Source organism: Lissotriton helveticus, chromosome 2_1, assembly GCF_964261635.1.
Source record: "Lissotriton helveticus chromosome 2_1, aLisHel1.1, whole genome shotgun sequence".
Taxonomy (NCBI): domain Eukaryota; kingdom Metazoa; phylum Chordata; class Amphibia; order Caudata; family Salamandridae; genus Lissotriton; species Lissotriton helveticus.
Genome location: NC_136059.1, coordinates 1,181,416,160 through 1,181,438,763, shown reverse-complemented (window position 1 = coordinate 1,181,438,763; position 22,604 = coordinate 1,181,416,160). Strand labels below are relative to the sequence as shown.

The following is a 22,604-nucleotide window of genomic DNA, read 5'->3' as shown; positions in this document are numbered from 1 at the left end:
TCACAAGTGAATTAACTTGTTATTTTGAATTTCAGCTCCAGTGTCAATCTCTATTTTGTTGGTCTAAGAACCTGTGGACAGATAAGGGTGAACCACTGCACCGGTGGGCCCCTAAAAAGGCTAATTTCTATAGTATTGGGCCCAACTCATGGGGCTCATCGGAGACGCGGCCGCACTTTGGACACGCCACATCACCTCCTCGACCAAACTTTGAGCCTCCGAGGCGACCAATAGGCCCTGTGAACGGTGAGGAGATGTTTCCTTCTCAAGTATGCAGGTTTTACTATTTTGTATAAAGTGCGCATAGATACTTGCCATTGATCTTCAAGCGTATTTGACATCAAGCATCCGCCCCAAAGTTCATCAGGAAGGCTGAAGTTCCCGTCCTCCATGTCCACCATGAACCAATACCAGAGAGCGATCTCCTTGACTGGAGACTGCCTGGAGACAACTTTCTCCTCGAATTCGTTATAGCCTCCAACTTTCGAACTAGAAGCTTGAAACCAGCTCAAAACTTGGAGATATTTAAATCTTGATATTCTTTGACCTGATATCTGGTTACATTCCTCCCATGAAATCAACTGATCTTCCTGTAGGAGATGATTCCAAACTTCTATGCCCGCTTTCCTCAAGGGTGCGGCCAATGCATCTTTGGCCCATTCGGGGGACCCCGGAGAATCCCAAATCGGAGTGTAATGGCTGAAATATGGCAGCTTCACAGTTCTCCTCACTCTATACCATGTCTCAGCCATACCTCTTAAGATTTTCAGCCGTACTTTTTTGAAGTACCTTGGGTCAGCGTACTTAAACATAAATCCTCCTTCCCTCACGTTGTGGCTTTCAACTGGACCTCAAACAAACCGCCTATTTCTGAATTAGATGGTGTGAGTAAAAGCATCCTTCCATTCTTTAACAAGAAAGACCAAGAGTATAGCAGCAGATCAGGTAACGCTAGACCCCCTTTTTCCAACTTCCTTCTCCACTTCTTCCAGGAAATTATTGGCCCCTTAGAAGCCCAAATGAAAGAGCTGATCTGCCCCTGGAGTTTTGAAAACCAGACTTTAGGAAAGGAATAGACTCAAATAAAAACGTAAACTTCGGCAGTATCACCATTTTTATAAGATTAACCCGACCGAACAGGGTCAAAGGTAGATGAGACCAGTTCTTCAGCAGGGTGACCACTTCCTTTTTAGCAATCTCGAAGTTCACTTCTGTGAGCTTAGCGATATCCTGTGTGATCCTTACCCCTAGATATTATTTATTTATAAAGCTTGTAAAGCGCCTGGTTACACTAGCTAGTGTGTCCCCGCGCTGAGTAGTACCAAAATGACTATTTACTCATGATCTATTGTTCTGGGCAGCCCGCATTCCCGATGTTAATCTTTGGGGAACAGGATGGTTTTCAACTCTTTACGGAAAGCCGCCTCTGATGTCTCCAAGCGGAGCCTCTGAGGCAGTCTATTCCACTGTGTGGCGATCATAACTCTGAAGGAACGCCCTCCCATTCTCACTCTGTTGAATTTTGGGACCAGGACCTGCCCCGTCCCGCTTGACCGCAACTGTCGGGTAGGATGGTATGGGTTGAGCAGGTTAAGCAGGTACCTGGGCCCTTCCCCTGTAGGATTCGATGGCCCACACAGAGGGCCTTAAATATCACACGTTCCCTGATTGGTAGCCAGTGCAGTGTTTTGAGCGCTTTCTTAGCAGAAGCTCTCTTGGGTAGCATCAGAATCAGGTGCGCAGCGCATTTTGTATGCGTTGCAGCCTCTGCGTGCACTTTGCACTGGCTCCCAATTACAGGACATTCCCATAATCCAGTCTGGAGGTAATTAGGGCGTGGACCATGGTTTTCCTAGCAGGCAATGGCAGGAGGTCGAGTGTTTTCCTGAGGACCCTCAGTATTCCGAAACAATTGCCTGCCACTTGTTTGGTCTGGGCTCGAACGAGATTTTATTATACAGCCAGATCCCCAAGTTCTTGACCAAATTACTGGGAGTGGGTAGGGGACCCAGCGTGGAAGGCCACCATGCCGACGTCCATATAGAAGGGGCCCTACCCACAATCAGCACCTCTGTCTTGTTTCCGTTCAACTTGAGGCAGTTGTTTGCCATCCATGCGGCAAGTTCCTGCATACAAGCGGAGAAGTTGGTAGCACACTGCTCCTTTGGCTGTGACAAGGTCACAACCAATTGCGTGTCGTCTGCATAGGACACTACTTCGACCCCAAATCGGTCTGTAATATCTGCTACAGGTGCAACATACAGATTAAAAAGGGTGGGACTAAGACTGGAGCCCTGTGGAACTCCCTGTTTCAGACTGATCTCTTTGGATCGAAAAGGTCCCCGTGCCACTTGGAAACTGCGGTCTGCTAAAAATTACTCCAATCAGTCCCAAGCTTTACCCACTACTCTGCAAGAGGACCCCACCCGCCTGGACATAACAGAGTCCCACAGGGGACGGTGCAAACGGACAGGGCGAAGAGCCCCGTCCCCCCAGGCAAGGGGAACCCCTACACTTAGAGGACCACCGACCCCAGAGGGGATACGAGAAGACATGAAAAGAGGTAGCCCGTCTTCACTCAGCAGAGGAAAAGAGGGAAAGGTGAAAGAAGGCCAAGGCAATAAGAGGAGCACCGAAGGAGAAGAGCAACCTAGAGACTCCAAGGAGAAGGAGAAGAGGAAGAGCAAAGGCAAGCCCCCCCCCACCGGGAATACACCCAGGGAAGAGGGCAGCCAAGCCCATCACAGCCAGAAGGCAATAGACCAGACAGAACAGGGCCGCCAGCAATAAGCAGGCGGAAGCAGACAGGGAAGCCCAAGGTCACCCAGAAAGAACCATCCAACGCTCCACAGGGACAAACTGCACCTGAAAGAGGGACAAGAACACAAGAACCATCTTATCCCCAGGGAGGAGAGGTAGAACTGAATGCAGGGCCCACTGGAAGATGCGGACAAGGCAAGGATGACGGTCCCACCAAAGCGCCAAGAAGGCACAATGGAGCAGAAAGACAGTAGGTCGGCACTGGCAAACAGCCAGACGCCGAGAGCACCAAGGAAGGATGCACTCAGGGCAAGCCAGACGCCAGCCAAAGATAGAGAGCAGGAAGACGAAGAAGGGTCTGGACACGCTCCAGGGAGGAGTCCACACACACACACACGTCCCAAAAAGAAGTCAAACCAAACAGAGCCAAGATGCCAGGCCGCAGACAGCAGGCCAGACCAGGCGAACAGCGCAGTGACCCCGGATAAGGACACCCCAGGATGAAACTCAAGCCATTCCAAGCCATCAGCAAGAGGATTGCATCTGCAACATACCGTAACGCCACGGAGAACAGAGGCACGAAGGCGACCACAGCTACCCAGTGCATGACGTACGAGTTAATTACCTTCGGTAACAATGTATCTGGTAGAGACGATTCTAGCCGCAGATTCCTTCATGTAGAATTATCCCCAGGCATGAGACTGGAGTGGAGTGGTGTGGCTCACTGGTTAGAGGCGGCAGACCCGGAAGCAGAGAACGGCCCGGGACCAGGGTTCAATTCCCGACGCGGCAGGGTCGTGGACCAGGGTCAGCGGACTCGATAATGCTCGCCTCGGTGCCTACTCTAACCAGGGATCACACTCGGCAACTCTGGGCATTAGCTTGACTCATCTCTACAACGGCCCCCCCACATTCGCCGGGGATGCCTGGTTTCACCTTGGAGATACCCAGTAGGGACCATCTCACAGGAATAGCCAGGACGGGTTCCCAGCGGTCTACAGCGCCACGACGCCTAAGGGCAGCAGTGCGCTTTACAAGACACATACATTTACATTTTACATTTACATTTACTGGATCCGGAAACGTTTTGCCACAGCATCCCTGCACGCCGGGGGTGGGGCGGCATCACGCTACTCCTCCCAGGCGTCGTCCACGTACGTGACGTTAGCGAGGTCACATAGTCCCACAACGGCGCGCCTACGTCAGTGTTCTTCGGAGAACTTTTCCACACCACAACGCGGAGTCACCAGAATAAAAACTGAGGGAGCATGGGATTAGTGTGCGAAAGAGTACAAAAAACAGAATGGAGACAAACAACACCATCAGGAACAGTGTAACACTACAGTTTCCAAAGGCAGGGGCAGAAGTAAGAACAGAGCAGAGCCCTGAGCAGCCACCCTGCCAGTACGTAGACAGCCTCCCCCCGTGCCCCGGGGACCAGGAATATGCGTAAAATGTCATGACATGTGGCGGGCGTACCACCCCCATCCAGAAACAAGGAAGGGGGGCCAGTCCCAAGACAGACAGGAACAACAAACCTCCAAGCCACCCCAGCATAGACGGCAACCACCCCCCAAGGAACAAGAGCAAGGCTTGGCAAGATGACCCCTATTCAGAGGTTAGCAGAGGGGCCAGGACCCCTAGCAGCAAGAGGAAGGGAGGGGTGGGGACAGAGATTGAAGGCAACCCCCCCAAAAACTGGAGTAGCCAGAGCAGTGGGGCACAGGAGCACCGTAACCCCATCCTCCAAAGAACCAGCAGGAAGAATGAACCGCAATCAGACGGAGCCACCTGTCAAGAGCAAAAGAAGGCACTCACAGGAGACACAGTACCCCATGGGAAGCGAGTACCGAAGCCAAACCCAACGGGTCCTCGCAGAATGGGGAGGAAGGGCAAGCCATGAAGGAATCTGCGGCTCTAATCATCTCTACCAGATACATCGTTACCGAAGGTAAGTAACTCGTACATCTGATAGAGACTACTAGCCGCAGATTCCTTCACGTAGAATAGATACCCTAGCAATACCCATGGGGAAGGAGGGTCTGCGAAAGGACCCCACCAGCCTTGACAGAACAGAGGGTCCCACAGGGGACCAGATCTGGAGACCAGGTAAGCAACCTCGTTCCTGCCAGGCAAGAGGAACCCCCACAAGCAGAGCACCACCGACCCAAAGAGGATGTAGGAGGAAGAAAGAAGACTGAAGAAGCCCATACACTTACAGCAGAGGACCAAAGGGCAAGGCCAGAGAGGCCGAAGCACCCCACTCCCCTACAAGGCAACAGAGCTTCCACCCAATGCCAAGACAGGAAGAGGAAGAAGAAGCCTAGAGGGCCTAAGGAAACGAGGGAAAGGAAGGCGAACCCCCCCAGATCGAGGGCAACAGGCCAGCCAGAACTGCACCAACAGTCATAAGCCGCCAGAAGCAAGAAGAACATCCCAGGGCCCCAAGAAGACCGGGCAGGCGACACCTGACAAGGAAAAACACAGAATCATCCCAGCCCTCAGGACAGGAGCAGAAAGGTGAGAAAATGCCCGGACACACCACTACAAGGGGCGGCGCATACGACCTCAAGAAGCAAAAGCAACATACATAACGCCATGTAGTACTGGCACCCGAAGGCGACCAGAACTCCCTAGCAGAGCGCAAGCTATATAACAGCTACCACTACCCCACATAGGGTACGTTAAGTCCCAAGATATGGGAACGCTCTTTGGAAGAACTTCCGCAGCAGAGGAAAAACAAAAGAGCCTCAGGGAAAGCAACACCAGCGGAAGGCTTGTTAAGCAGCCCAAGAGAAAATAGAAGGCCTAATCTCAGGCCCAAGTCTGTGCAAACAACTCCGGCAAAAACACACACACAACAAGGGGCCGTCCAGCAGCCAACAACGCAATAGTCCCAGCAAGGAGTACTCGAATGGCAATAAAACACGCTCCATAGCAAGGGCAACCGGCCCAAAGAAAAGTCCAGAACCAGCTCAACTCAGGAATCACTGAGGAGGGGAAGGAGGAGAAGGAGGATAAAGCGATACCAAAGGGGATGATGGACGGAGCGCTTGAGCAAATCAAACACTCATCCCCAGTCAACTGATATGGGTTTAATCCATCACCATTCTTTAGCTCACTCCACCACCCCAGTTCAGACATGGCCATATGCAAATCAGTCTGACCCTGTGCCTCATAAGTACAGTCCAGCCCGAACTGCCAAGCCATGTCTTCCCTGGACCGGCAACAAGCATCCTGGGACCGGTTTCAGATTCATAATCCTGATCAGCCAGGCTATCTTGAATCCAGTGGTAGAGTGAGCAAGGGCTGATGAGGATTATGAATTATTTTTGATTAAACCCAGATCAGTTGACTGGGGAGTTGTGTTTGAATTGCTCAAACGCTCCATCAATCAGCCCCTTTGGAGGAGGAGGAGAAGGCAGAGGAGCCCGCCCGGAACCTTTGGATGGCGGAGTCATCCGGGGCATGGAATAACAGGATGCCATCGAACGGAAGATCAATCAGCCGCTCCCGAATATTTTCAGGGAACACGCCGTCCCGAAGCCAAGCATGGCGACGGAGGGCGACTGAGGAAGCCATGGCCCGGCCCAGCACCTCCGAGATGTCCAGAGCGGAGCGGAGAATAAACGCCACTAGCTCCCGGCCATCCAACGCATGATGCCGTAAGCCCACCTCAACAGTCTCTTGGGAAGCTGCAGATCCCAAAGACTCAGCCGAGTCCCACAAACAAGAGGAGGCCCTAGCCAACACACATAAGGTGTTAAGGGCCCGCAGGGCAGTGCTGGTTGAGGCGAACATGTTGCGCCCCCAAGAGTCCAGTCAGCGGGCCTCCCGGGACGGCAGAGTCAATAGCGGCGGCAGGGAGAGAAAAGCAGTCCGTAAAAGTGGACTGGAGGCAGAGGGGTGGAGGGAAAGACACGCCGGGTCACACTGCGCCGGGAGGTGCTGGTGCAGAAGGTGCTAAGGCACCAGATCCCCTGAGGCGGGACACCGCCAAACCCCCGTCAGGGAAAAAAGGAGCGAACCCTCAAAGGGAAGCAATATCTCCCTCCCACCAGAGCCCTGGCGGAGAACCTACAAGAGATGGTCTGCCGGGAAGTGAGCAATTGGGTCACCCATGCGCAGAATGCCCACAGCCATGGACACCGCGTGAGCGAAGACCGCACCCTCCTCCGTAGGGTCCCGTAGTGGAGAAAGCAGCTCCTCTGTGGCGACAGCTGCAAACTAAGGCAGCCGTCCCTGAAGCCAAGCGGGGCGGATAAAGGTCAGACCTGGAAGTCAGAAGGAACCGAAGAATGGGGGACTTGCTGCTCCTCCGACGAACACCTCGGCCTCGGAAATGGCGGGGAGCCGCCCTTCGATAATGCTGGTGGAAAAGACACCACGCGGTGGCCTGTCTCCGGGGAGAAAGATACCATTATGCAGCTAACCTTCGGAGAAGAGGGAGCGTCCAAAGCCGAATCCGCTGACCGACCCCTGAGCGGAGCGGTAGAGTCGCCGCCCGAGGCAGGATGTCAACACCATCCGGCGCCGATGGAGACACCGGACAGGGCTCCTCAAAGTCACACCTCGCTGGGGACCAGAGTGGACAAGCAGTGGTCAAGAAACGGCGCAGACCTCCGCCGAGGCAGCCGCCTGCGTGGAGAAACGAGAGGGGCTGGGGGAGTGACACAAAGCCCTCCTCCAGCCTCGGCCCAGGATGTGGCAGAGGTCGTCCGGCAACCCATGCGGGGCGCCAGGGAAGATTCATCCTCCAACAAGGCAGCCGCCCATGGGGAGGGACAAGAGGGGCCCAGGAGGGGACGAGGGGTCTCCACCCAGCCTCGACCCCGAGCGGGACGAGGAGGGTCCTCGACCCCTGTGGCGCCGCCTGGACCAGCAGGTGCCGTGCAGTGGCGGTGTCAGCTCAGCCGTGGACAAGGCCGTCGACTGAGCAGAGGGCCCAGAGGGCCGAGCGGGGCTCGGGGATGCAACACGAGCCCCGGCAACCTCCCGCGACACCAGAGGGACTCCAGCGGGAATTTGCGGCATGGCAGAGGCGCTGTAGTCTGAAGGAGAGACCACCGAAGGGCTGCACCCCAACAGCACCACATCCTCCAAGCCTGGATCTGAACCAGCCGGGGCCGAAGCCGCCGGCAGTGCCGCGGAGGGCCCGCGCAAGGCAAGGGATCCACTGATGCCCCAGGAGGGGAAGGAGGAGGAGACGCCAGAGAGGCCTGCAAAGCCGTTGCATATGTCTCCATCTGGACTCACGACACTCCGTCACCGGGAAACAGTGGATAGGAGGAGGACACTCGGGCCGAATCATCCGCGGAGAGCCCACGCCCCCGGCGGGCCGAACACCAGCCCCCGGGGACAAACTGCGACATTTACCCACCGGGGAGTGAGGCTCTCATGACATCCGATAAGGGTGAGGACGACGACAATGGCCGTATCTGAAGCCGTCTGCCGAGGCTGATCGAGGAGAGGAAGCGGACCTTGAGAGGCGCGCCGAGAGTAGTGTTATCCGGCGCTCCCGCCACGACTTTGGCTTCAACTGTTGGCATGCCTCACAATCAGTGGTGCCATAATCCTCCCCTAAACACCACATACAAATGAGGTGAGGGTCCGTCGCCGACATAAGACGCACCCACACGACGTGCAAGTCTTGAAGCCCGAAGGCATTCGCACACTGTTCCACCAAAAAATTAGACAATGAGGAAGAAAAAAAGGGCCTCAAACTGGCCCGAGGAGAGACCGGATCCGCGTTGCACGCGGAAAAAGAAAAAACCGACATAGGCGCGCCAGGGTGGGACTTATGTGACCTCGCTGACGTCACATACGCGGACGACGCCTGGGCAGAGTCGTGTGATGCCGCCCCGGCGCGCAGGGATGCTGTGGCAAAAAGTTTCCGGATCCAGTCTCACGCCTGGTGACAATTCTACGTGAAGGAATCTGCGGCTAGTAGTCTCTATCAGATAGAGCTATATAACAGCTACCACTGCCCCACATAGGGCATGTTACGTCCCAAGACATGGGAACCTCTTAGGAAAAACTTCTGCAGGAGAGGACAACAGAAAATACCTGTGTAAAAACCAGCAGAAGGCTTGTCTAACAGCCAAAGAGAAAAAACAGAAGGCCTCGTCTTTGGGCCAGCATGGTGTAGAAACCCAAAGCAAAAATACACAGTTAAGGGCCTGACAGCAGCCAACAGAACCATAGTCCCAACAAGGAGGACTCGAATGCACATGAAGCACACAGATCACACAACTGGGGAGACCCACCTCAACGGAAAAACACCTCCCAAAAACCAGATCAACTCACAGGTCACTGAGGGGGAGAAAGAGGAGGAGGAGGCCGAAGCCCCGCCAAGAACCTCTGAATGGCCGAGTCCGCAGGGGCGTGGAACAAAAGAGCACCATCAAAAGGAAGGGACACCGGCCGTGCCCAAACGTTCTCCAGAAAAAAACACTGTCACGAAGCCAGGCATGGCGACGAAGTGCAACCGAAGAAGCGATGGCACGACCCAGCACCTCTGAGACGTCCAGAACGGAGTGAAGAATAAACGCCACCAGCTCCCGGCCATCCAACACATAGTGCCTCAAATCAACACAGGTACCCTCCTGAGAAGTGGCAGACATAAGGTAAGGGACTCCGCCGAGTCCCACAAGCAAGACGTAGCCCTAGCCGAAACACACAGCGTGTTAAGGGTCCGCAGAGCCGCACTGGATGAGGCAAATATATTGCGCACCCAGGAGTCCAGCCAGCAGGCCTCCGTGACGGGGGAGACTACAGCGGCGGCAGAGAGTGAAAGGCATTCTGCAAAAGAGGGCCTCTGGTAGAGGAGTGGAGGGAAAGACACACCGGATCACGTGGCTCCGGATGGTGGCAGTGCAGAAGGTGTTGGGGCACCGGGTCCCCCGTGGCGGGCCGGCCCCAAGTGCCCAAAAGAGAAGAATGGAGCGAACCATCGAAGGGAAGCAGCAGCTCCCTACCACCAGAGCCCTGATGATGATCCGCGGGGAAATGAGCAGCTGAATCACCCATGCGCAAAATTCCCACAGCCGTGGAAACAGCGCAAGCGAAGGCCGAACCTGCCTCCGTCGGGCCCCGCGGTGGGGAAAGCAGCTCCTCATTAGGCGACGTCTGCAATCTTATGTGGCCGTCCCCCAAGCAACCGGAGGAAGGAAGGGCCAGGTCCGGAAAGGAGGAAGAGGGACCGAGGAGTGGGGGGCCTCCGGCGAAGACCGCGGCTGCAGCAACGGCAAGGAGCCATCCTTAGACGACGTTGGGGGAAAAGCCATGACTCGTCGGCCTGTCTCTGCGAGGATGACACCAGCAATTGTCGAACCTCTGGAGAAGATGCGTCCGAGGACGAGTCAATGACACGACGTCGGCCTAGGCACCGTAGAGTCCGCAATCGGAGGCAGGACATTGTCGTCCGACGCCAGGGGAGATGCCGGAACAATCTCCTCCACAGTGCTCGGCGCAGGAGACCGGGGCTGGGCCGAGCCGGGGCGGCGTGGGAAAGGCGCCGAAAAGGTGTTGATCTGACCTCCAACAAGGCAGCCGCCTGCATGGAGGGGCGAGAGGGACCCAGGGAAGGACGAGGGGTCCCCTGCCAACCTCAGCCCGTGACTGGATGAGAAGGGCCCTCCGCCAGTCCCTTTGGCGCCAGCAGCGGCCGGCGCCAAAGCAGCTTCACCTCGGATGAGGCCACCACCTGTCCCAAGGGTCGAGTGGGACTCAGGGGTGTGACCCCAGTCCTGGTGACCTCCGGCGACACCACAGGGACTCAGTGGGAATTTGCAGCGGAGCAGAGGCGCCGTGGGCCGAAGTAGGGACCCCCGAAGGGCTGCACCCCAATGGCACCACATCTTCCAAACCTGGATCCGAACCAGTCGGCGCCGGAGCCGCCAGCAACGCCGCGGAGGGCCCCGCACACTGCAAGGGATCTGCTGACATCCCAGGAGGGGAAGGAGGAGGAGGAGAAGCCAGCGAGGCCTGCAAAGCCGCCGCATATGTCTCCATCTGGGCTCTAGTCGCCCCCACATCAGGAAACGGCAGGTAGGGGGGACGACATGTGGGCCGCAACACCCGCAGAGAGCCCACGCCCCCAACACGCCGAGAACCCGCCCTCGGGGACAAACTGCGACACTTACCCACAGGGGAGCGACGCTCTTGCGGCCTGGGAGAAGGCCTTTGCCGAAAACGGAGGCGACTATCCCTGAAACCCTCCGCAGGGGTCAGACGTTGTGATGACGCCGACCTGGACATGCGAGCTGAGAAGTTTCATCCGGCGGTCCCGCCGGGTCTTAGGATTCATCTACTGACACGCCTCACAATCAGTCACTCCCCACGCCGCTCGACTCCTCTCCTCTAGGACCCGTGTGTCGCCGAAGGTTCGCCGCTGGTGTGCCCCAGGTTTGCTTTGCTTCCTCACTGTAATTTTATAATTTCTATTGCTCGCCTGTATTTTTATTTTGTACTTTTTACTTTATTTCCTGTGCCTCTTGTGGATTGTTGGCGCTCCTTGTGCGCCCCTGCCCTCAGTGCCCCGCCCCCCCACTCCCCGCTTCCCGCCGCTGCTCCCCCGCGGCCCGCCCACTTTTTCCTTCTGTTTCCCTGCACGCACGCCCATTGGCCACCCCGCTCCCGCCTCCCAGCTGCCCCTCCCTCCCACTTCGCCTCTTATGGAGGTCGTGCAGCGGGCGCGCCAAAGGCAAGCCAGTCTGCGCCCGTCTGCGCCTGGACCGCGCCCAGCGCGAGAACCCCTGGCCCCAGCCGCGGCCAGGGCACCCGCCTGAGGTACGACATCGCCACCCTCACCGCACTCAACCCAGGACGACCTGCCGCCTGCCACCAAGCCACCCCGAAGCGCACCCACGGACCCTTCACCTGCCAAGCATGCAAATTCTCCTGCCTCCGAACCTGCACCCCGCCCACCGAACACAGCAACGACGACAACCACCACCTCAAGTACATCCTCCTCAACACCCGCTCCGTCCACAAACACGCCGTCGAACTCTGGGAACTCCTTGATACAACAACACCAGACGTCGCCTTCCTCACAGAAACCTGGATGAACGCCTCCTCGGCCCCCGACATAGCCATCCCGGACGGCTACAAAATCACCCGGAAGGACCGCATCAACAAAACTGGAGGAGGAATCGCCATCATCCACAAAAACAGCATCAGCATCATGACCAATGCCGAAGACACACTCACCACAGCCGAACACCTACACTTCCAGATCCACATCAACCCCCAGACCACCCTCAGAGGAACGCTCATCTACAGACCCCCGGGCCCACGGACACAATTCAGCGAAACCATCGCCGACTTCATCAGCCCGCACGCCCTAGCCTCACCAGAGTACATCCTCCTAGGGGACCTGAACTTCCACCTGGAGAAAAACACCACCACCACCACCACCCTACTCGACAACCTTGCCAACCTCGGACTCAAGCAACTGGTGGACACGCCCACCCACTAAGCCGGCCACACGCTCGACCCCATATTCTCTGCGAGCAGCCATGTTGCCTTCAGCCACTCCACTGGACTACACTGGACCGACCACAGCTGCATACACTTCACCTTCAAGAAGAACACATGCCACCACCACACGCCACAGATCCCCCACAGATGCTGGAGCAGAGTCACCACTGACCAACTGACCACATCGCTAAGCCAGAACCCACCTGCCGACACCCCTGACACCAACGACGCAGCAGACAACCTCACAAAGTGGATCACCAACTGCGCCGACAACCTCGCTCCACTGAAGAAACCCCCAGGACAGAAAAACCTCATGGTTCACAGACACCCTCAAAATCAATGAGGGACCAGTGGGAGGGTGATATAGTACACGAGGTTGTTGTATGTCTATTTTACTTCTGTGTTACATAGGGACTTAGCAACACTGTGCGGGGGGGTGGACTTGGGGCAGGGTGGGAGTTCTAGTGGGGGAGGGCTTGTTGGGTGGGGGGTTGGGGGGATAATACTATAAATTGTACAGATCGTAATTGCTGATGGAAGTATTTGATTGCAGTGCCTCCGGGGGTTCAGAGTGCTGTGGTGATATTGTGATCTTTCAATAAATAGAGTTGTTAAAAAAAAAATCACTAAGAAATCATGCCGCACCCTCGAAAAAGCCTGGCGCCACAAGCGGACATCAGAAAACATAACAGCCCTCAAGAGCGCCACCCGCGCATACCACCAGATGATCCGCACCACCAAAAGGACATCATTCAAAGAGCGGCTGGACAACAACTCCCACAATAGCAAGGAACTCTTCAGCATAGTCAAAGAGCTCTCCAACCCCGGCACCAGCAACAACGACATCACACCGTCGCAAGACCTCTGCAACTCCCTCGCCGCATTCTTCCACCGCAAGATCGCAGACATACACGACAGCTTCGGACCCCAGACTCTGCCCCCAGCCACCAAACCAACTATCCCCACCACCAGTCTCAGCGGATGGACGCCCATCAGCACTGAAGACACCACCCGCGCCATGAACAACATCCACTCCGGATCCCCCGCCGACCCATGCCTTCATCATATCTTCAACAAAGCCGACAGCATCATCGCACTCCACCTCCGGAACATCATTAACAGCTCCTTCACGTCAGGCACCTTCCCTGGAAGCTGGAAACACGCAGAAATCAGCGCCCTTCTGAAGAAACCTACAGCAGACCCCAAAGACCTCAAGAACTTGCGCCCCATTTCTCTCCTCCCTTTCCTATTTGTAACTACATGCTTACCAGTGCAGAAAATCAAGTATAAAAGACCCCCATGGTCTGTGTATTCAAGTTACTACCTCCTGGAACACTCAAGGGTGTTGTACAGACGTGGCCTAACTCATAAGTGAATAAACTTGTTATTTTAAATTTCCTCTCCAGTGTCAATCTCTATTTTGTTGGTCTAAGGACCCGTGGACAGATAAGGGTGAACCCCTGCACCGGTGGGCCCCTAAAAAAGCTCATTTCCACACTAGAAGAAAAGGTGTAACCACCTAAGGAGGTAGGAAAGCAGCTCTGGTCCTAAGAATCATCTTGTCTGCTTGGATGGTTGTAAAAAGAGGCTTAGAACTACTAGCCTGAAGCTCACTTACCCTACTGGCAGAAGGAATAGCAATCAGAAAAACACTTTTGAATGTAAGAAGCCTCAACAGACAAATATGAAGAGGCTCGAAAGGAGAACCTGTCGGGAAAGTAAGAACCAAATTTGAGTCCCACTGAGGCACAATAAAGGGAGTGGGAGGAAATCTATTAGTGAGGTCCTTAACCCCTTCAGTGCTAATGACAAGGGTAACTCGTCATGGAGTTTCCATTGATTTCAATGGAAAGTCAATGGGAAGAGGGGGATGTACCTTAGCAGCCAAGTGGTTAATGAACCTCATAACTATTATTTAGTGATTTATAGAGCGCATGGTGACCCGGAGGCATCCCCGCGCTGTGAGAACTTGTGATGACCGGGGGGGGGGAAGGAGGGCCTATTTGGGAAACAAGAGGGTTTTTAATTTTTTGCGGAAAAGAAGGTGGCAGGGTTCCAGCCGCAAGCTCCGTGGGAGTGAGTTCCAGCCTGAGGATGCTTTCACTGTGAAGCGTCGACCGCCAGTGCGGACCTTCCCAAATTTTGGGACGTTGGCCAGACGCTCATTGTCCGAGCGCAGGAGTCTAGGGGCTTTGTAAGGAGTGACCATGTCGCTCAAGATCGAAGGGCCTAGGCCATTGAGGAGTTTGTGGGCGATACACATGGCCTTAAATTCTATCCTCTGTCGCATTGGAAGCCAGTGTAGGGCTTTGAGTGCTGGTCTAGCAGAGGTTCTGTTGGGAAGGTACATTAGTAGCCGAGCAGCCGCGTTTTGAGTGCGCTGGAGTTTTGCCAGGGTAGATTCGGGAGCTCCTAGATAGACAGCGTTACTGTAGTCTAGACGCGAGAGGATCAAGCCTTGGACCAGAAGCTTCCTCGATGGAGGGGGGGAGTAGCGGAAGGATCTTCCGGATGGAACGCATGAGTCCGAAGCAGGTCCCTGCTGTTTTGGCTGCCTGGGTCTTCATGGTTAGTTCGGGTTCGAGCCAGACTCCTAGAGTCTTAATTTCCTTCTTCGGGATGGGGATCTTGCCAAAAACATCAGGCCAAACCGAAGGAACTATGGAAGCCTTAAACAACAAAGGTTGGTCTGGCAAACAAAGGAAGGCTGATAAAGCAGACACGTAGCCCTTAACAGTCGCCACAGCACAACCTTGCTGGGCCAAGGAAAGAGAAAAACTAGGAACATCAGACAAATGGGCCTTAAAAGGATCAATTGAACTCTCTCTACACCACTTAACAAACCTGGCCCATCTACAGGAATAGACAAATTTGGTGGAGTGTCTTCTGGCCGATAATATAACATCTACCATACCCGGTGGGAGAGAGAAAGAACTCAGGTTGCCCCAGTCAATCTCCAGGCATGAAGGTGCAGGCTCTGGAGGTGGGGGTTCTAGAAACTGCCCCAGCAATTGCGAGAGGAGGTCTGCCCTTAGAGGGAGATGGAGCGGAGGGTGCAATTAGAGGTGAAGGTCTGTGTACCACACCCTTTTTGGCCAATCCAGGGCGATCAATATGACTTGGGCCCGGTCTTGGCGAATCTTCCTCAGAAGCCAAGGAATCAAGGGTATGGGAGGAAAGGAGTACAGAAGATGAAAGCTCCAATCTAGTTGAAATGCGTCCCCCAACGCTCCCTGCATTGGATACCCGGAGACTGCAAAACAACGGGCAGTGCGCGTTCTCGTGAGTGGCAAACAGGTCCACTGAGGAAACCTCCTGAAAATGCAGTGAACCACCTCCGGGTGCAGCCACCACTCTTGATCAGCTCAGTATTGCCGACTGAGACTGTCCGCATGTACATTCAGCACCCCGGCCAGATGATTCGCAATTATGCAAATCTGGTGGTCCTTAGCCCAGGACTAGAGCCACAGAGCCTCTCTGTAGAGACAATACAACCCCACTCCTCCCTCTTTGTTGATGTACCACATCGTGGTAGTGTTGTCCGTCAGGACCTGAACGGACGGTCAGCGAAGGGAGGGAAGAAAGGCCTTGAGAGCCAAATGTTTCGCCCACAATTCTATAAGATTGATATGAAGCAACTTTCCTCTGGAGAACAAAGGCCCTTGATCTCCAGATCCCCCAGATGAGCACCCCACCCCAGAGTGCAGGCATCCGTGATCACTGTGGCCACCAGAGAAGGAGGTTGAAAAGGCTTCCCTTGAGACAGGTTGCCTGAAACACTCCACCATAACAGATCCCCTGCAGTGTATATGGAGATTCTGACCACCTCCCTGATACCTCCGTTGTAATGAAACCACTGTCTGTGGAGGCACCACTGGAGAGCCCTCATATGCCAGCGTGCATGGTTGACCGACAGTATGCAGGAAGCGAACAGACTGAGCAGGCGTAAGACCTTCAGGACTGGAACTGCCGCTCCCTATTGAAACAATGGAACATTGCCTGGATGTCCACAATCCTCTGAGGAGGTGGGAAGGCACGATTCACAGAAGTGTCCAGCACTGCCCCTAAGAATAGATGACGCTGAGAGGGCACCAGGTGAAATCTGGGTAAATTTATCGAAAAACCCAAGTTGAACAACAGCTCAGCCGTTATTTGCAGATGATGCAGCGCTAACTCTGGCGACTTCGCTTTGAGCAGCCAGTCATCCAGATAGGGAAATACTGGAATCCCTGACCTTCTGAGTTGAGCTGCAACCACTGCCATCACCTTTGAGAAGACCCGAGGCACGGAAGTAAGGCCAAAAGGAAGGAATGCAAATTGGTAGTTTTGAGATCCCTCCAGAAAATGGAGATACTTCCAATACGACTTCAGGTCGAGAATGTGAAAATACGCTACCTGCAAATCGATCAACACCATCCAGTCTTCCTGCTGCAGCACCATATGAACCTGAACTAGGGTCAACATCATGAACTTCTCCGGCTGGAGGTAAAAATTCAAGACCCTGAGGTCCAGGTTCGGTCTCAACCGCCAGTCCTTTTTGGAGATCAGGAAATATCGGGAGTAACATCCCCGACTCCTTTCCCACTCCGGAACCACCTCTATCGCACCTTTTTGTAACAAGGACAGGACCTCCTGCTGCAGAAGCAAAAGATGGTCCTCGAACACCAGCCCTGGCAAGGAGGATAAGGAGGGGAAACTCCTGGAAAGGAAGGCGTACCCATTTTCTACAAGATTTAAAACCCAAAGATCTGATGTAACAGATTTCCAGTTTTGTAGAAAACGGGACACCTGGCCTCCTACAGGACCAACATGCTCCAAGATGGGGGATCTAGAGCTGCTTCCCTGCGGATCCAGTGCGGGAAACAGGAGAGGAGGAGAAGGACTGCTGTTGGGCACCCCCCACCGCAGACGGCCTCCTACCTTCTCTCTATACACTTTGTGTATAGAGAGGGGGTTCTGCTGCTGCTGACTACCTTAAAAAAAGCCACCTTCCCAAATCCACAAAATCTTCTGTAACCATAACCCCTAGGCTGGGACTGCAGGCCTAAGGATCTCGCAGTAGCCCTGCTATCCTTGAAACATTGCAGAGCAGAATTCACCTTTGTCCCAAAGAGCCTGGAACCATCGAAAGTGAGATGAAGCAGAGTGGCTTGCCGAACTGGAGAAAACCCAGAGCTTCTTAACCAGGCGTGCCTCCAGGTAGCCACCGAAGAGCCCATCACCCTGGCAACTGAGTCTGCTGTATTTAGATCCGACTGGATCACCTGAGGGTCTGCAGCCTGTGTATCAGTCAACACATCCAGAAAGTGACCTCAAACATCTTCAGGCAGCTTAGGAGCCTCATCTTTGGATATGTCCCTCAAAGCATGGATTTATCTTCCCAACAAGCATGTGGCGTTTGTAGATTTTAAGGCTATGCTTGATGAAGAGAACACTTTTTTTTGCTGACTACTCCAGCTTTTTGGATTGCCTATCCCCCAGGGTGGAAGGGAAGGATCCTGCCGGCTGTTTGGACGAACAAAGCCCAAACCACCAAGCCTAGGTAAGAGGTTAAAAAGGCTGGTTCACCAGGAGCAGCCTTTTAGCGTCTTGCCACAGTTCAGGATACTGCCAGGGCAGACATAGGCTTTTGCCTCACTTCCAAAATCAGCTCCTTCAAAGCCCCATTGAATGGGAGCAAAGCCTCTACTACTGAAGATGGTGAGTGAAAACTTCAGTCAGAATGTTGGACCGGACCTCTGTCATGGGTAAATGCAGATCCAAAAGGTCAGCTGCCTTCCTTATAACAGTGTGATACGGAGCCACATCTGAGAAAGTAGCGTCTTAGGGGAAGAAAGTTCCCACTATGGGAAGTGTTCAAACCACTTGCCTCCTGTAGACCCTCAAAGTCATCCACTGAGCCAAGAATTTCCCCCTCCTCAGCCTGCTGTCCCTGGAACTCCTCTTCTTGCAGCAGCCTCTGAGCCTCCCTCCTGAAGCGCATTTTTGGAATTTGTGTTGCCATGAGCAGCACCGGTGACATCGGAGCCTGCATCGAAGGGGGTCCCTCATTAGCAGCCATTGGTGTTGCACAAAGCTGGGACAATGTTGGCCCAAATCCAGAAGGCGCCGGAGAAACTTGAGGGATCGGCGTCAAGAATCTTGCCGCCAGGATATGCCATGCGGAGTCATTGGCATGAAGGACACAAATGGTGCCTGGGCATAGTGCTGGGGGATGCCCAAATTATAAGACCGCGGACTCGCGGGGCCAGCCAGTGCACCATATAGGTTAGCCGCTTTGGCAAACATGCCAAACATCACATTTAGAAAATACGACGGATCCGCACCTGGACAAGGTGGGTATGGATCGGAAGCCGTCTGGTCTGGATCCGACCGAGGGCATGAGGTAGGTTGTGGCAGCGACGCCGGAATACCCGAGCTGGAGCAGGTGATGCCGGAGGTGCTGGAGAAACCACCCTGGGCGTCGGCGAATCTCTTGGCTCCAGAGAATGGGCCAGAGGCACTTCCGGAGAAGGAGAAGGCGAGATTACATCTTTACCATGATGCCGCTGAACTGGAGAAGCCGACCTTGAAGACTTGCCTTTCGAAGAACGACGCCGGAACCCATGACAACGCTTCTTTTTGTGCTTCTTCAACGACCTCGAGGTGTGTGGGGTTGTTGACTTCTATTTATATCTCTTCTCCTATCTCGCCCGGGCCATGAACAACTTCGCCTCCCTCTCCTTTAGTGCCTTCGGATTCATCCTTCGAAAAAACGAACAACCTTCGACGTCATGATCCTTCGACAGGCACCAAAGACAATCTTCATGGGGGTCTGTGATGGACATATGATCCCCACATTCCCTACAAGGCTTGAACCCGGACTTCTTTTCTGTAGCCATCGCACTGCTATACTACAGTTATTGAAACTGAAACAATGTAAATCTACAAAAATGGAGAGTCCCAGAAAAACCATTAAGCGTTGATGGGGCGGAAAAAAGGGAACGGACGTCAGCACACCAACGAGATCTTCTTATGGCTCCAGTGACATCATATGGAGTCGTGAGCGGAGACGTGCTATTGCGACATCCTCGTCGACTTGGGAGAGCTATGAAACCGTTTCTGTGGAGTGCTGGCGCAGGGTAACTTCAAAAGGTGAGGAATCCACAAGCAGATGTATCCATCAGAAAACAGTGATTTTATCATTGGTAGCAAATCTAGCATCGACCAAGGAGTTGTGCCACACTGTGTGAGACAGAAAGAACCCATAAATACTCTAAGGATAAAGGTAGTATTTAGAAAGCATCTCTTCAACCATTGACACAAACTATGCTTAGCAAACCGCTATATCAGGTTCCACGTCCCACTAACCAAAGTCCAATGTCAAGCAACTATCAGTTAAGAGCTGCAGAATGTAATGTGACCCCTTGATATGCATTTGTCGAAGAGATCTTGGGACATTGACAAAAGAAATCTCATAGGAGCTAACCAAATAGTGATTGCAAAAGCATTGTATGAAAAGCATGAAAGTCTGCTACAAAAAAAACATCAGTGGCAAACTACGTTACCGAAGCCAGATTGTGACATGCATCCTACCAGATTTTTGAGGGAAAGGGAGAAAAGGGTCCCACTGGAGGGTGGGAACACAAACAGTAAGATGAGAAGGACGCACCAGATGAATAAAAGGGCAATGCAAGACTGGCAATGGTCCTCTCCTTTTTAAAACTAACAGCAAATATATTCTCACCAAACTGATCCTCATTAAAATGATTTTATAATAGGATATAGGATAACCTCCTTACTTTCGTCTGGATTTGTTATGTAAAATTGATGGATGGATTAATGTAAGGCGTAAAATATATAAAATTTAGCCTGATGTGATGGGCGATGAACAAAAAATAATAATTAAAGGCTAGAATCACTATAAAGACAATGTCACTGTAAAACATATGGCTGTTGAGAGTCACGGTGTCTGTTTTCTGTTGTTCTTCACGCAACATCACAAGTGGTTAAACACTTACCCATCGGACTGACTAGAATAATCTGCTGCACCGGAGAACCTTGTTGCTTCAGAAGTGAAGTGAGAAGTTTAACGCCTGGCCACCGTACATGGAAATCAAACTCCTGAGGGAAAGGGGGAATAAAACAATCAAATAATGCGCTAAAAGGCTTAACATGAACAAATATGTCATATTAAACAAACTTTTTCAAATATTATATCAAAGCTATTTCCTATGTTCCAATTGAAGTAGGACCACACCCGATTTCTATATGGGGGATACCCTTATAAAGTGGCATAGTGGTGAAAAGAAAAGTGGCCAGAGTGCTTTACAAAAATCCAGGGCTCAAGATCCCCAAAGTTTTAAATTGTGGCCATGGGACCAATAGGAAATGTAACTATTTATTTCAAGAATCGTCAAATGCCAGGCAGCAGGTAGCGTGATTAACATGATACAAATGTTTTCTCAAGTGACCTACTCGCACAATGAAACTTTGCAAAAAGACATTTGGTCTCATCCAGTGATAAATTTGTGAAAGAAAGAGCACTGGTGCCCGAAGCTCTGCTCAGAAGCTGGCTGCCGGTGAAATTAAATGTCGGCATGCTGAATACCAAGGCTGGTAGTCTTTCATCCATTCCAGATACCACCTTTCCCTTTTGCTTGCTCTTGCGTGTTTCAGTTTTCTCTTTCTTACAGTTTGGCAGTCTTTATCTTCCTCTATCTTTCCGATATGGGTGTTTCTCCCGCTCTTGCGCCCTGAAAATATCTGATGCTGGAAATAAGTGGTGGCACCCAGAAATAAGTGGCAGTGCCCAGAAATAAGTGCTAGTTCCGCCCACCGGCAACCACTGGCTCCAATTAAGCACTGGTCTAATCCCTGCATCATTTAAGTGGAAGGCATTTAGATTACTTGGATTTTACATTTACCTATGGTTAACTCCTGAAGAGCTATTCAGCAATGCACGTAGGCCCACTGGCAAACAATGTCAGAGGATAGATGTATTACATACAACTTCAAACCGGTCTATTACATCTAGCCTTTTCAATGTGAAAAGAAAATGATCTTCCAGATGCAGTCTGGCACCTAGGAATATTCTATAGTTGAGGGATCTATGGTTAGATCGCGTATACACCAGAAAGCGCATTAACAAAGGAAAGCAACTTGTTCTTCTGATAAATACTTCTAACTGTACATTCAGCTCTTGAGAATACAAACCCAAGCAGAGCCTCCCAAGTCATGGGTCTGTGGAATGCCTGACCAAAAGGTCATGCCGTACTAAACAGACTTAGTTGCGTTCCTATCATACCTCACTGTTAAAAAGGTAGTGTTTCTGATGCTGTCATCGTTCCCTGAGCAATATCAAGAACCGGAACAGGAACTCCATGTGCCAACCCAGTGGCAGCAACCTTGGCTCTGGTGGAATGGGCTCTCAGTCCTTCTGAAGGCTGCTTTTTGGCTAAAGTGTAGCTAGTCTTAATGCAGAGGATTATCCACTTCAACACAGTCCTTTTCTGCACGGCTTCGCCCTACTTCGCCCCATAGAACCCTACAAAAACCTATTTGCCTGCTTGAGGTTTTTGGTGATGTAAAAGCTCAAGACTGTCTTGGAGTCCAACCAATGGAGCCTTTCATCCTCTTTCACTGGGTGAGGCGAGCCAAAGAACATTGGGAGAGTGATCGATTGCCCAAAGTGATAAGAAGTTATGATCTTTGCCAAAAAAACGACCTACTCCTCCAAACCACTCTATCAGAATAAAAGGCAGTGTAAGGCAGTTGCGCTGAGATGCCTGAAGATCACGGCAATTAGACAAATAACCTTTTATGGTGCCCACTGAAAGTTCTTGCTGCGACAAAGATAAAGCATACAACAGTTAGGACTGTAACAGGTTCATATTGCAGGTACCACACAAGCCCACACAAATGTCCCAGCATACGGCGTAGAGGGGCATTGTAGCACAGATGACATCCAGAACTTCAGGAGGAAGAACAAACACAGTCAGATGCAGTCTCAAACTCCATGCATGAAGGTACCAGACGTAAAACACACAACAAGACATTCAACAGTTTGGGCTGTAAGGCGTTCATACTGTGGGTGCGACACAAGACTACACATTTTTCCCAGCTTCCGGTGTAGATGGACTTTGTAGTGGGATGTCTGGCAGCAAGGATGACATCCACAACTTTGGAAGGAAGAACAAACAGTCAACTGCCACCTCTCACTCTCCATGCATAGAGGTGAAGACTGCTCAGATTCCAATGCAACACCCAACCCTGCTGCTGTAACAGGAAATCAACCAGAAGTTGTAGACTGATCAGACACAGATGGTCATGCCCAGAAGTTCCCAGTGCCAAACTCTCCTTGCCCAATCCCGAACCACTAGGAT

The 22,604-nt window shown here is 52.7% G+C and overlaps 1 protein-coding gene across 6 annotated transcripts in view; it reads right to left on the bottom strand.

Moving 5' to 3' along the window:
- Positions 1 to 22,604, bottom strand: part of USO1 (USO1 vesicle transport factor) — a 515,242-nt gene that overhangs the window by 355,135 nt on the left and 137,503 nt on the right. For all 6 annotated transcript variants that reach the window (XM_078676053.1, XM_078676052.1, XM_078676055.1 and 3 more), the window contains exon 6: positions 20,241 to 20,343. In XM_078676053.1, the coding sequence (XP_078532179.1) occupies positions 20,241 to 20,343 (103 nt within the window). The remainder of the gene's footprint in view (positions 1 to 20,240; positions 20,344 to 22,604) is intronic.